This window comes from Sphaerodactylus townsendi, linkage group LG13 (genome assembly GCF_021028975.2).
Source record: "Sphaerodactylus townsendi isolate TG3544 linkage group LG13, MPM_Stown_v2.3, whole genome shotgun sequence".
Classification (NCBI taxonomy): Eukaryota; Metazoa; Chordata; class Lepidosauria; order Squamata; family Sphaerodactylidae; genus Sphaerodactylus; species Sphaerodactylus townsendi.
Window position 1 is genome coordinate 14,986,397 of NC_059437.1, and position 14,007 is coordinate 15,000,403.

Consider the following 14,007-nt stretch of genomic DNA (forward strand, 5'->3'; position numbering starts at 1 on the left):
TCCTGCGTGCTATTCAGTCATGTTGCTTTTCACCATGCACAGAGACCTTGAGCCTCAAGTACAAAATTGGCTAATCAATCATCATCACCAATAAAACTGGCATGGGATAATGACAAGCAAATGACCAATAAAATAATAACCAATAGTAACCAATAAAACATAACGTGAACCAATACAACATAAAATTGGTCAACCAATAACAATAACCAATATGAACCAATAAAACGTAATATGTACCAATAAAACGTAATACGTACCAATAAAACATAAAGTTGGTCAACCAATCATAAATAGTAATAAAGAAAATAAGCAATTATGGGCTGACACACCCCCCCCCCTCCGGTCTGCTTTGCCCCTCCCCCTTCAAATTTCTAGGCTACCGACCTGCTTGCAATGTAGGCAGCCTCATACCCTTCCTTTCAGGACGCGTTTCCCTGCTAACTCCACTTAGCACTGGCCGGTCTCCTTTCGCTTTAAGAGTTTAGGCGGAGGCGCGGCCCCTTTAAGGGCGCTGCTCCTCCCTGGGTCAGCGAAAGTTTCCTGCTGAACCTGCAGCCGGTGGGAAGCCCGGGCAGGAGCTGGGAATTTGCAGGTACCGGAGACTTTCCAAAGGGGATGGGGTGTGGTCCATCGGTCTTTTCCCGTCCGAGCCTCATTCCTATCCAAAATCAAAGTTTTCCTTCTGTCTTTTCTAGCTCTTCTCCTTTGGGGGCCCGTGCAAGCTGTTTACAGCTGCCGGGAGTTTTTAGGAGCATGTTAAGGCAGCTGCCAGGAGTTTTTAGCAGCATGTTATGGCATTTCCCAACAGTAGGGTACCGGGATCAAAGCCCGCTTGGATACCTTCCTCAAGACGGGCCTGAAAAGCTTTCTTCTGTTGCCCAGGTGTCCAAGAGCTGGCTGCTGTTATTTATTGGGAAATGCACTCTGCGAATGGTCAGAGGAATGCCTTTGTAGGGTAGATCTCAACCTTGCTGGTGCAAACGGCTTCCAGGTAAGTATTGCTTGGCTATGCCACGACAAGCACTTTTCCCGGAAGTTTTCTTACTTGTTCCCCGGGATCTTTGGGTTCAGACTCTGCATGTTTGCAATGTCCACCATCGGCTCCCAAGGTGCCGATTTGTAAACCTCATTTGTTAAGCTGAATCAGATTTGTAAACCTCATTAAATTAATCAGGTAGTAGGTGTTGAGGCTTGTTAAAAAGGCGCACCCTTTTGCTGGAAACACTGTTAATTCCAGATGTGCATATTGGTCTTAGAGCTACTAAAAGCCAGCATTTGATCCTGGAGACAGTTTTGAATGTGTATGTAGTTGAAAGGTTCTTTTTTTTTACAAAATACATGTTGAGAAAAATTCTTATATATTTCCTTGCTGCTACAGAGAGATTGCAGCCTGCCCGCAGACAATGGTTTTTTTTGGAAAGGACGTGATGTAGCCTTGAGCCATATTTTGTGTTTTGTATAAGAGTAATTGGACGGGGAACTAATTTACTTAATTTAATATCCTGCTCCCTACCATGGGGATCCAAAGGGGCTTACATTTCCCCATTCTCCACATTATCCCCACAACAACCCTGTGTTGTGAGTTAGACTAGGGCGCGGCCATCCTGCAAACTTCTATGGTAGAGTGGAATCTCTCAGATCCTAAGTTAACATGCTGAAAACTGCATCATGCTAAAATCTGATGACCTTAGTACTAAAATCTGACCCTCAAGACTTTTTTTAAAATCAAATTTTGATTGTAAGCTCCCTTGGCGCAGAGATTGCCTTTCCTCACGAGTTTGCAGGGGTGGTCAACCTATGGCGCTCCAGATTTTCATGGACTACAATTCCCATCAGCCTCTGCCAGCATGGCCAGTCGGTGGGCATCTGTTGATGGGGCCAATCACTGTGGGTTTCCCTTTCTAGAGAAGCTGTATGTGTAGCACAATCGGCCAGCTTTGTTTTCTTTATCTGTGCTAGCCTACATAGTTTTGTGCTTGTCAAACAAATGTTTGTGTGTGATTTGTTGTTTGTGTTTAGTGATTTGTAGCTAATTTGCAGTTTCCTAAACTTGCCAGGGGGCTTGCAGTTTCCTGATCTTGAAATGTGCAGCTGTAATTGTGGAAGGGTGGATGGTAAGGAAACAAAAGAAGGAATTTAAATTCTCGAGAACTGGCTTCCTTGCATCCTGAAAGGTCTTTCAGATGTCAGAGCTGGATGTTTTCTCAGATGCTTTTCCTCTTGGAATGTGGGAAAGTGGGAGGGAGTTGATGGAGAGGGTTGGTCTTGTTGCCCTCTCTGCGTTGGGTGGCCTTGCTGGAAGCAAGGCTATAAACAGATGGGGACTGCCTTCCTGAGTACTCCAGATTCCTTCCAAGAATTTTAACCTTCCATTTCATTTTGTTATTTATTAATATTAATAGCAACAAAAATGTACTTTCAGAATCCTGCTTCCAGAAATACTGGCTCATCTATTAACTCTTTCTGTTCTCAAAATACTTGTGGCTGTTTTGCAGTGATAATCCTATCCCATGAAGCACAAAATGTTTGGCCACAGGCCTCGCTGGCTAGCAGCTGTGCAGCAATCTGATGCTTTGTTGCTGTGCTGATTATTATATTTGCAGGAAATTTTTAAACATAAGAACATGTTTGAAAATAGTATCCCTGTCCCACCTGCAGCCTGAACTAGTGTCCTGCTTTGCTGCCTAATCCTGCTGCATTTGTAGACCTCACTGGAAATACTGGCTCATCTCCTGTTAACTCTATCCATTCTCAAAATACTTCTGGGATTTGTTTCTCTCCTCCTTCTGCTACTCAGGAGATTATTTTATACATAACAATAGGCTGGAGCCTGGGTTGGATGTCCTTCATAGTACATAAAAATTATCCAAACTCTGCACTAAAGGAACACACATTTTTCAATCTGAATGGATTGCATTATAATATTACCGGTAGTGGGTTTTTAAAATTTGCAGTTTCATCCTATGCAGAGTTAGTACCGTGTTTCCCTGAAAATAAGACAGTGTCTTATATAAATTTTTGCTCCCGAAGATGCACTATGTCTTATTTTCAGGGGATGTCTTATTTTTCTGTGTTCTGTTTATCAGGCATGCTTCCAAACAAAAACTTTGCTACATCTTACTTTCGGGGGATGCCTTATATTTCGCACTTCACCAAAACCTCTACTACGTCTTATTTTCAGGGGATGTCTTATATTCAGGGAAACAGGGTATTGACTGAAGAGGGCTTAGATGTGCTGTGCTTTCCACCATAGAAATCCATGGCAGCAGGTGTAAGACATATCTCCTCCATCTCAGTCTCATGCACTGTGATTTTTGTAGTTATTTCTGAAATGTTCCAGGGACTGCCCGCATACTTGCATCTCTACACTCACGTCTACACCAATGAGGGTTGGATTTTTTTTTTTTAAAAATGACTAGATATTCTCAAGCCTGTGTATAACAACAGTGCTTGAATCACATGTCAAGCGGGCACTACCAACCTCCAGACATGGGCCCTTTCTGCACAAAACAAATAAAGCATTTTGAGGTAGAAAATAAAACGTTTCCTCCATGGAGTTCTGCATGGTTTTTAGCCCCAAACGTTTTATTTCCTGCCTGGAAAAGTTTTATTTGCATGCTGCTCCTGCTATCTTTGAAAACAGTTTCAGCGCCACCTCTTGCAGAAAAATGGAGTCACCACTGTGTGGATCTTTAAAACATTTCCTACACTCGCTCCCCATGTCCCCAGACATTCCTCACTGGCATTTCAAGCTGCACTGGCCACCTTTGCTGTATTTATGTCCATTTCAAAAAAAAATCCAGGGGATTGTGTCTACATAGCCAATTGGCCATGCTGGAAGAGGCTGGTGGAATTGTGAACCATAACATCTGGAGTGCTGTTCACATCATTTGCTCTAGGAGTTATTGAGGTGGGACAACTGACCTCAGATGGATCATATCATCCCCGCCAGCATGATGCTGGTAGACATGAACTGTAGTCCATAACATCTGCAGGGGCGCGAGTTTGACACCTATGCTCTAGAGAATCACGGCACAAATTTTGGAAGCCACGAAGCATTGGATTTAAGAAGTTGGAAAAAATGGAACCACCACAAAACGGCAGCCAAGAAGTGTTTTCTAGGGGGTGAGTGCAGACGAACCGGGGTTTTGAAAGCATTTGCAAAATGTTTGCAAAACATTTTCAGGGGCTTGTGTGGAAAGGGCCATAGCCCGGAGTTCTTCCAGAATTCTAACTGTTCTCCAGATGACAGACATCAGTTTCCCTGGAGGGAATGATAGTTTCAGAGGGTGGACTCTGGGCATTACATCCCACTGAGTGGGATTACATTACATCCCATTACATTACATTACATCCCATTGGGCATTACATCCCACTCCTAACCAGGGAATGCTTCTCTCGACTGGCATCTCCCCTGTATCTCCAAGAATTTCGCAAGCCAGAGTTAGCAACCCTGTAAGCAGTGCTTTGTTGGTATGGTGAATTTGTGACAATTAATAGAGGATTCATGCAGAATTTGAAGCCTTGTGTTCTGTGTAGGGTTGTTTCTTCAGTTCACCTGCTTTCTCTTCCTTATAAATGGGGTGTGGGCTCAAATGGAAAGGATGTGGAATTCCTAGGGGAGGTACTTGATTCTGCCAGAAGCAAGGAGCTCCCTCAGTTTGCTATACTTCATTCTTCAGCTTCTTAGAGGCCTTAGGTCAAGAAAGGTGTGGTTCCTGGTCAATACTTCATGGTTCGTGTCTCTCGCAAACTGCTCAGACTGGTCTACGGCCTGGTTTGTCTGCTCTCTGTGAGTAGTCAAGCTGCAATCCCTGTCTCCGCAGACTCCTGAGGTCTCCTTCCAGAGTGTTCTCCACAAAATGCAGCACAAGGTTGCGAAGCACTGAAGCACAAACTAGAGCCAGCATGGTATAGTGGTTAAGAGCAGGTGGATTCTAATCTGGAGAACTGGGTTTGATTCCCCACTCCTCCACCTCAGTGGCAGAGGCTTATCTGGTGAACCAGATGTTTTCCCACACTCCTACAATTCCCGCTGGGTGACCTTGGGCTAGTCACAGTTCTTTGGAACTCTCTCAGCCCCATCTATTTCCTAAGGTGTCTGTTGTGGGGAGAGGAAGGGAAAGGAGCTTGTAAGCCAAAAGGTGGGGTATAAATCCAAACTCCTCTTCTTCTAAAAAAAAGAAAAGGGAAAAAATCACAAAATGGTGGCCAGGAATCATTTCAAGGGGGTGAGTGTGAACAAAAGTGGGGATTGAAAACATTTTACAAACGTTTTTGTAAAATCTGTGTGGAAAGGGATACTTTAAGGTGTGTGTTTCATTATATAGTTATCATTTGAACCTCTTCAGGATACATGGTACATCTTCTGGCTGTCACTGTGTGTTTATAGTTTATGCGGAACATTCAAATGATGAGCAATTAAAGGTGATTGGAAGTAGTATTAACTGCATTAGTAAAGAAGGGAGAAACTGCAATATGTACAGGTATGAGAACTGAAAAGCGAGGACTGGTAAGTTTGTGAAATATTGGAAAAGTGCTTAAGGCATTAATCTGTTAAAGCTGTTCTGAAGAGAGAGACATTGTAATTACAAAAGAATCGCAAGAACAAATCCAGCTACAGTTAAGCACTTTTAAAATCTGCTGTAAAAAGATTATTTCATTTTTTCTTATGAAAGCTGATAGGATTGCAGTGTCTTACCTTGTATTAGTATTTCCATTATAAATGGAATGCAGGCAACTGATATTCAAGAGACTGAATGGATTCTTGTTCTAAGTCAGAAATGTTAGCAGGTTTTCCACTGATTATCTTGTTGGATCGTAATGCTAAAATATTTTTTGTGCAGGGCAAGAACCTTTTTATCCTTGATTGTTAGGCTTTGTATTGATCAAGACATTTAGACATCAAGAACATTAGAACAGCCTTTAAAGTGTATCCTATTATATAAAAGGCTAGCCGTGGTGTCAACAACTCTCCAATCGCCATGCATGACTCTCTTGCAGCCAGTTGCCACGCCCACATGGCTTGGGGGTGGGGCTTATGCAGAATGGGTAAAAAACAACATGAGCGAAAGAACAGAATGTGGCAATTATTCTCTTGTTCTTCTTCCCCACTGTTGTATAATTAAATTCACTGTTCTGTTAATTTGATGGGCGCCATCAGTGGGATGCATGCTGATGCAGGCATCTGGGAAGAGGACTAAGAGGGAGCTGCTGACATGTGGCCAAGGGGGGAGGAAACGTTGGAGGGGTTGACCCCTTTAGTGGGCGCCATTATAGGACCCATTGTATTCGTTCGTAAAATTGAACTTTATAACTTCAGGTATGTGGGCTCGCAAACATGTAACCAATGGCTGTCAAACTGGCCAATAGCTAATCAATAGGCCAACTCATTAGAATGTGACCTCAGCATCCCATTTGCACGCAAACAGTTAACACTTTCATGACTGGTTGTGACGGATACTTGTAAATGCCAACAGGTTCCTATGGGACAAGGCCGTTCTTAACGTATGCTGGCCTCAAGCCAAATAGGGCTTTAAAGTCAATACCTTGAATTGGACTCAGAAGCAATTTGGGATCCAGTACAGATGGATCATGACGGAAGTGATAAGGTTCATGTGGCCTACCCAGTCACCATCCTGGCTGCTGCATTCAATACTGTTGCCTCTGCTTAGTCTTTAAAAAAAACCTTCTTTCTGCATTCTTTATTGGTCCAGGTGTCAGCTGCCACTCTCAACATTTTTAGGACTTCGTAATTCATTCATTCTCTCTCATTCTGTGGTGTGCCCCCCCCCCCCGCCCTTCCCAGTTCTTCAGGCAATATAAGATTATTTATTCACTGAACACAGAAAGTTTTCAAAATTAGAACTAGTCTTGAACTTGGGTATGTCATCAGTAGCCTTAAAGATGTAGCAGATGATGCCAAGAAATTGTTTTAAAATCAGACACAGAAAGCTTAGCTGTGGTGGTTGGTTTGCCTTTAAAGGAAATGGGAACTTAGCTTGTGCTGGCTCACACCAGTGGGTTAAATGAACCTGCCATGCCTTGCTTGACCATTAAACTCTTAATTTCCTTCCAGGTTCTAGAATTTGCAGTGAGACTTGAGGACAAGGGGCGGTGGCTCCCAACTCGAAGCCATGACAGAGGCTGTTGACCTATCGTTTCTCTCAGAGGCAGAGAGGGATTTGATCCTCCAGGTCCTACAGCGGGATGAGGTGGTCCGGAAAGTTGAGGAGAGGAGAATTAGGTGAGATGCCAAAATGGCCGTGGGTGTGGTCAGCAAGGTTTGGTTGCATTCTGAGCTGCCAGAGCTGGGGAAAGTCTCTGCTGGGTTGGAAATACTGCTGTTATTGTATTACATGACTTACCGTGTACAACCCTATGCATGTTTACTCAGATGTCAGTCCCACTGGGTTCAGTGGAGCTTACTCCCAGGTAAGAGTGCATGAAAAGGTCAAGTTTCGGAGGGTAGCTGTTTTCAGAAGACAGCCATATTGGTCTGTACTAGAACAGACAGAGTTGATTTCAGTAGCATCTTAGAGGGCAACAAGATTTTTGGGCTATAAGTTTTGAGAGTCAGAGTTCCCCTCATCAAATGAGGGGTGAAGAGGAGCCTGTGGAGCGAGAACATACCTCAGAGAAGATCTGTGTGACTCAGGGTATTGTCCTCCCAAGTGGTGCTCAATCTATCAGCCACCCGATTAAATTCCTAGTTTGGTTCCTTGTCTGGAAGGGCAAAAGTTAGACAGCTGGGCCATTTTACGATTGGTGGTTGATGGTTTTCATATTGTATCCCAGAGCATTTTGGGTACTCTCCATTCATATGCTGTCTCCTTTGAAGAAGACGACGAGTTGGATTTATATCCCCACTTTCTCTCCTATAGGAGACTCGAGGGGCTTACAAACTCCTTTCCCTTCCTCCCTCACAACAAACACCCTGTGAGGATAGGTGGGGCTGAGAGAGCTCTGAAAAACTGTGACTAGCCCAAGGTCACCCAGCTGGCATGTGTTAGAGTGTACAGGCTAATCTGAATTCCCCAGATAAGCCTCCACAGCTCAAGCAGCAGAGCGGGGAATCAAACCCGGTTTCTCCAGATTAGAGATTTGCTGGCCCTTGTGGGTTATGGAGGACATATCAGTCCTGGAGATGGAGATTGGCTAGCCAGTCGTACGCCATGATTGTTAGCAGTCCTTTGATGCAGGCTTCCTATCTGTCGGGTCCCTGGAAGAGAAGAGCAGCGTGGCATTTTAATCAGTTAAGACTCCTTGTAATGCTTCTATTCCTCCCCTTCTTCCCTGGACTTTTGTTTATACAGCACTATCCTGCACAGTAATCAACGCTGATGGTTTGGTTAACAAGATGCCTGCTGGTGATCTGTTGTCTTTTCCCTTCTTGCTTGCTTGTCAAGTTCTGTGTAATTACTTGCTAAGCTCTCCGTTCAGGAGCATGCAAAAGCCAGCTGCTCGTGATAATATGCTTCCAGGTGAATTCACAAGCTGAGAGTGACCTGTTAATTTCTTTTGGGCATTACCCTGTTTCCCTGAATATAAGACATCCCCTGAAAATAAGACGTAGTAGAGGTTTTGCTGAAGTGCGAAATATAAGGCATCCCCCAAAAGTAAGACGTAGCAGAGTTTTTGTTTGGAAGCATGCCCGACGAACAGAACACAGAAAAATAAGACATCCCCTGAAAATAAGACATAGTGCATCTTTGGGAGCAAAAATTTATATAAGACACTGTCTTATTTTCGGGGAAACACGGTATGCAGAATGAGGAGGAAGGGTGAAGGGGCTGAATTCTGGAACGTGCCATTTTGGGTTCTAGGATAGGCATGTGACGTATTTTGAATACCCTGCTAAATACTAACCTGAGTAAAATGTGACATATTTTGAATACTATCCGACCTATTTTGAATACTGAGCTGGTTAGCAGTGATTCTTTGTGTAGGTTTCACTGTTGCTCTTACTGCAGTCTGTATGTGATACACTCCAGAATTCAGCCTTTTCATTCTGTGTAATACGGAGCACAGTTCTGTTCTCACTGGGACACACACATATAAAATCTCCTTCCCTGGCCATAGAAAACTGTACACCAAGAGGAATGGTCCTACTCTTTATCTTTGCTGTTTATTTAGATACGTTTACCTGATTTGCTTCTTATCGGGGTGCCCAAAGCAACATACAACGTTGTTGTCCTCTCCTTCTTTGTAAGGTAGGCATGGCTGAGACAGAATGACTGGCCAGGATTACCCAGAAAGCTTCCATGGCAGAGTGGAATTTGAACCCGGGTCTCTTCTCAGTCTGGTCTCCTGCCAGAACATTCCAAATCATGAATTTCCATGATCCACCACCTGTAGCCTGAGGTGCTGGCATCTATTCATCCATCTTACCATTTCATTCCCGCCATGCCCTCCCGCTTGTGTGAACCTGGCCTCAGAGCCACGAGATGCTGTGGTTGTCCTCTGTAAAGCAAACCCTGCCTGAATTGACTGCCTTCTGCATCATGGGAGCAGATGTAGTAAACTGCATTCTATCAGGGGAGTTCAGGGTTACCTTTCAACTTGTCAATCACTGGTTATTTCTGTTGTGCTGCTCCCAACAGGCGCTTGAAGAATGAGCTCCTTGAGATCCGCAGGAGAGGTGCCAAGAGGGGAAGCCAGCGCTACAGCGAGCGGACATGCGCCCGCTGCCAGCAGAGCCTGGGCCGGATCAGCCTCAAAGCCAACACTTGCCGTGGCTGTAACCACCTGGTGTGCCGCGATTGCCGGGCCTACAATGCCAACAGCTCTTGGTGCTGCAAAGTCTGTACCAAGGAGGCGTAAGTCTGGCAATTTTGGCCTGTTCCCACCACAATACCTTCTTTGTCTTGTCTCTGAATTTACATGTACAGTGGTTGTTTCTATGCATCTTGCCCTCTTTGCTTTTCATTTAAAAGGAAGCCAGTGGGGATTCTACCTGTTATGGGTTTATCTGGATCTAGTGGCAGCTGCTTCTGAACTCAGGATATCTGATTTACCTATTTGGTGACCAGATGTTTCCCTTGTTCTCCATTTACTCAGAATGACACTATATTTTGACCCCCGTATAGTAACTTCCGCATACCCCACAAAACTTTCACAGTTTCGAAATTCATTAGGCAAATTCAGGCCATTGTAGTGAGGACTACAAACTTGGTTCTCTTTTAAAATGAACGTTGCAGGGCTCAAGATCACAAACACAGGAGCTGAAACACACCACTGCAACAAACCAGACTTTTATATTTAATATTTTTAAGAATAATTCAAAATCCGTAAGTCCAAATAGAATGAGGAATCCTGAGTTCTTCTCATTTAAAGGACTTCACAATTCTTCAGCTAAATTTTATGAAGGTGTCAGAAGACTCTGGATATCTCTTGTGTGTTAAATTACAACAGGCTTCATTTAGTATGCCCCACCTTTGCTAATCAGTTTTGGGTCTTCTCTGGTTTGAGATGTCTTAAGATGTTTCCAGCTTTGTATGCCATATGAATTTTTTTGTCGTTAACATGCAAAGGTGTGTAACCTCTTTTGATAATTTTTGTGAAGGTATCCGAAGAAGAGGGTTCCCCTTGAAACAGGAAGATGCTTTGATTCCTTTTAAATCATTGTATTTAAACTTCTACAGTTTTGCATTCATATAAAGCATGGTGATGTTTTTGCATTCATATAAAGCATGGTATAAAAATCTGGTTTAGGTATATTTTTGGAGTGGTGGGTTTGGCTTTTGGGTCAATGTTCCAGAATCCATGTTTGTGTGAAGTGAAAATTGACCATAGGCTGTTCTGAGTGATCTCTTTAAGCTCTTCCTTCTCTCTCTTCAGGGACCTCAAGAAATCTACCGGGGACTGGTTCTATGACCAAAAAATAAACCGTTTTGCTAATAGGTTGGGCAGTGACCTCATTCGAATGTCCCTGCGGCGCAAGCCACAAGGTAAAGTATCTAAATAGCTGCCTTTTGGGGATGAGAGTAAAGGACTGAAGATCTCCCCCAAATAGTCCTTCAGTGCAGCTGTAACTTGGCCAGAGAATATTCTCCCCCCTAATCTTTCTCACTTGCTTGACCTATCTGGAGAAGTTTCCCGTGCTGGTATCAGTGAGTTCCTCCCTGGACTTCCCTAATATCCCTGCTCTCCCTCTCCGTTCAGAGGGAATATGCTTCAGATTTTAAGGGAGAAATTTGTAAACTTCTCAAAGCATTCTCAGATTTAGACATCTCTTTCTCTGGTGCAGAGGGTAGACTTTATGGGTTGCTATACTCTGTTCCACATAAAGATGGTCATTTGGTCAGTTGAGGTACAGTGGTTGAGAAAGTTGTATGCTTCCGCATTAGAATATAGTCCCGATTGAATAGAAGAATTATCATTCATTTTCACGCACTGCCTTGGTCAAAACCATTATTTTGTGCATTATTGAACACGGTGTTCTGATTCAAGAGCATTTATGCCAAGATGTATTTTTACTTTCAAACAAATGGGAGAAGCCAGGCTAGGTAGGCACTAGGATCCAGGTAGAGCATTCTACAACAAAGAAGGTTTGCCATGCCTTGTTCTCTGGTAGAGGAATATACAATCTACTATCATCTTTATGTGGAACAGAGTATACCCTAGGCCTCTCTTGATGCTGTTTCTTGTTTTAGCAAGCAAAAGGGAGACGATGGGACAAGTCCTACTTCAAAAGGCCCAGCTCAGTGATTCCAAAGTCGGGCGAAAAAGTCCCCAGCAGCACCGCAAGGAAGCCGGGTGAGTCTCTTTCCTGTTGATGCTCCTGTACCTTTTTGAAACCAATTCTGGCAAGCCCAGTTTTCTTAATCAGTGGAAATAAACCTGCTTGTAGCCCACTGGTGGTCAGTTGACAGGGGAACAGCCATTTGGAAGGCTGGTAGTGTCGGGATCCTGGGCTACGGTTTATGTTGAACACACATGTCATATGGGATGGTGAGATTATGGAAATTCGTTCTCAAAGCACTCCAACTCAAGGCTGATCTGCTTAGAATATAGTGATATGTGGACCTGGAAGATGAAGGGTGGGGCAGGGGCGTACCGCACAGGGGGACATATAGGGTCAAATGTCCCCAGGCTGCAGCCATTTAGTCATGTTGGGGGGCAGAAAATTGCCCCCACACCCCTCCTCCCCCCAGGTCCATACACTGACTTCAGGACCTGGTGCAAAAAATTGTTTGGTCATGGTGGGGGAGGGCAGCCGTGCATATGAGGGCAGAAGACTCAGATTTTGCACTAGGCTGCATTTTCCCTAGATACGCCTCTGGGGTGGGGGTGGGGGGTAGGGAGGCTGTACTAATTGAGGATTCAGATGGATGTCCAGCCATGTATCCATTTGTGAGTCTGAGATATGCAGCTATTAATATGGCCTACCTAGCAGAGGTGTTGGTGAGGATTACTAAGGGATGACCTGGACAAGATGTTGGAAGATGCATGACAGGCTCTTCAGCATCTCTTCTGTTATACAAATAGCATCCTCTTCAGATCAGAGCCACAGTATTGGATGGGCAAGGGATGTAAACACGTTGTTCCATTGATCCTGACCTTTTAAGTCATTTGGTGGAAATTTACAGGCTTAAAGACCGTCTGTATGCTTTCCTCACTGGGGCAAATAGGAGCTTCGGGGTTTTTCTGAGCTCTAAAAAGCAGCCAGTAGGAGAAACTTAAACACATTTCCTCCACACCACCAATGCTACAACTAGGATCATCAGGCATCTCGTTGGATTTCACTCTCAGACGCTGCATAGAAAGTGCTCTAAAGAGCTCCTCAAATGCACAGTAATAGCAGCAGTAGCTCCGTTTCTCTTCCCTCCCCACCTCTCAAGTTGGGGTGAGTTCTGCTGTTCCCCAAGTCTATCCTTATCAGTTTGACCTTTGCTTTTCCTTGCAGCTTGATCTCCTCGGAGCCCCGAGACCCAAAGAGTGATACAGAATCCACTGAGAACATGAGTCTGGATGGGTACCATCCCGTCTCTGCTCCTTCAGCAATCAGGTGAGGATGACCGCCTCTGATTCACGCTTCCTGGCCATCCTAGGCTGTTGGCCAGCTTGTTACGGCTTATTGGATCTGAAAGGTTTGGGCCTCAGGAAAGGGGAATACCCAGTAGAAGAGTGTGTCTTGCTCTGCTCTGACCATGATGATGCCTTGCTATCTTTTCTTGCAGCCCTGGCCCAGAGAAAACAAAAACTCTCAGCCCTTCTGGGTCCAACGCATCCAGCTTGACCGTTCCTATCCGCTCCAGAGAGGCTCTTCCCTCGGATTCAGACACTGTAGGTTTATTGTTCAGTTTCTCTTGGGACTTTTGCAAATGAGCAATAGATAGATAGCCTCCCCTATTTGGAATTGGTTCGAAACTGGTGTGCTTTCTGGATAAGCATTTGGAAACAGCTTGGGTTTTTCTAAAGAATTCTTTCCCACTGTACGTTGTAGGGGGGGTGTATTGTCCTGTTGCCCTTGGGGAACTTGAGCGTGAACTCCCCCACTCCATACCAGTTGAGGGAAATGTATCTTTCCTCCTGCTCCTTTCCCAATCTGACAAACATACCTGAGAATAAGAGTGGATTTTTGATCTGGGTGAGGTAAGGACTGCCCCTTAAAATATTTGCAGCATACACTGAAGGATTGATCTAAATAGAAAAGATGCTTGTGGACAAACAACTAGGCAATCTGGTCTTGGAGCTCAAGCCAGCACTTTTGGGAAGTAAAATTTCTTCCTTTAGCCCAACAAACCATTGGGCTTTGGTCACCTTGTCTGCTGAAAGTCTATACATATTCTGAGAATCTATACATATTCCACGTGGGGATGGGGTTGTGTGAGAATTCAGAGAGTCTGTTAACACATATTGGTATAATGTTGCATCTGTATTCCAATGCCGCTATAAGAAAAGCTCCCCAAAGATGGGGGGAAGAAATGGCTGCCACAGGAACAGGGTGAAGGGAAAGGGTGCCATGTGGGCTGGAAAACTGAAATTTTTCCATCATACACAGCC

At 44.3% G+C, this 14,007-nt stretch overlaps 1 protein-coding gene across 1 annotated transcript in view; it reads left to right on the top strand.

Annotated features, from left to right (window-relative positions):
• Nucleotides 1–521: 521 nt before the first annotated feature.
• SYTL4 (synaptotagmin like 4) overlaps nt 522–14,007 on the top strand; it is a 30,952-nt gene continuing 17,466 nt past the window's right edge. The window contains 8 exon segments of the mRNA XM_048513619.1: nt 522–592; nt 883–991; nt 7,079–7,246; nt 9,603–9,818; nt 10,840–10,949; nt 11,655–11,757; nt 12,908–13,009; nt 13,182–13,287. Of these exon segments, the coding sequence (XP_048369576.1) occupies nt 7,137–7,246; nt 9,603–9,818; nt 10,840–10,949; nt 11,655–11,757; nt 12,908–13,009; nt 13,182–13,287 (747 nt within the window). The 5' untranslated portion in view covers nt 522–592; nt 883–991; nt 7,079–7,136.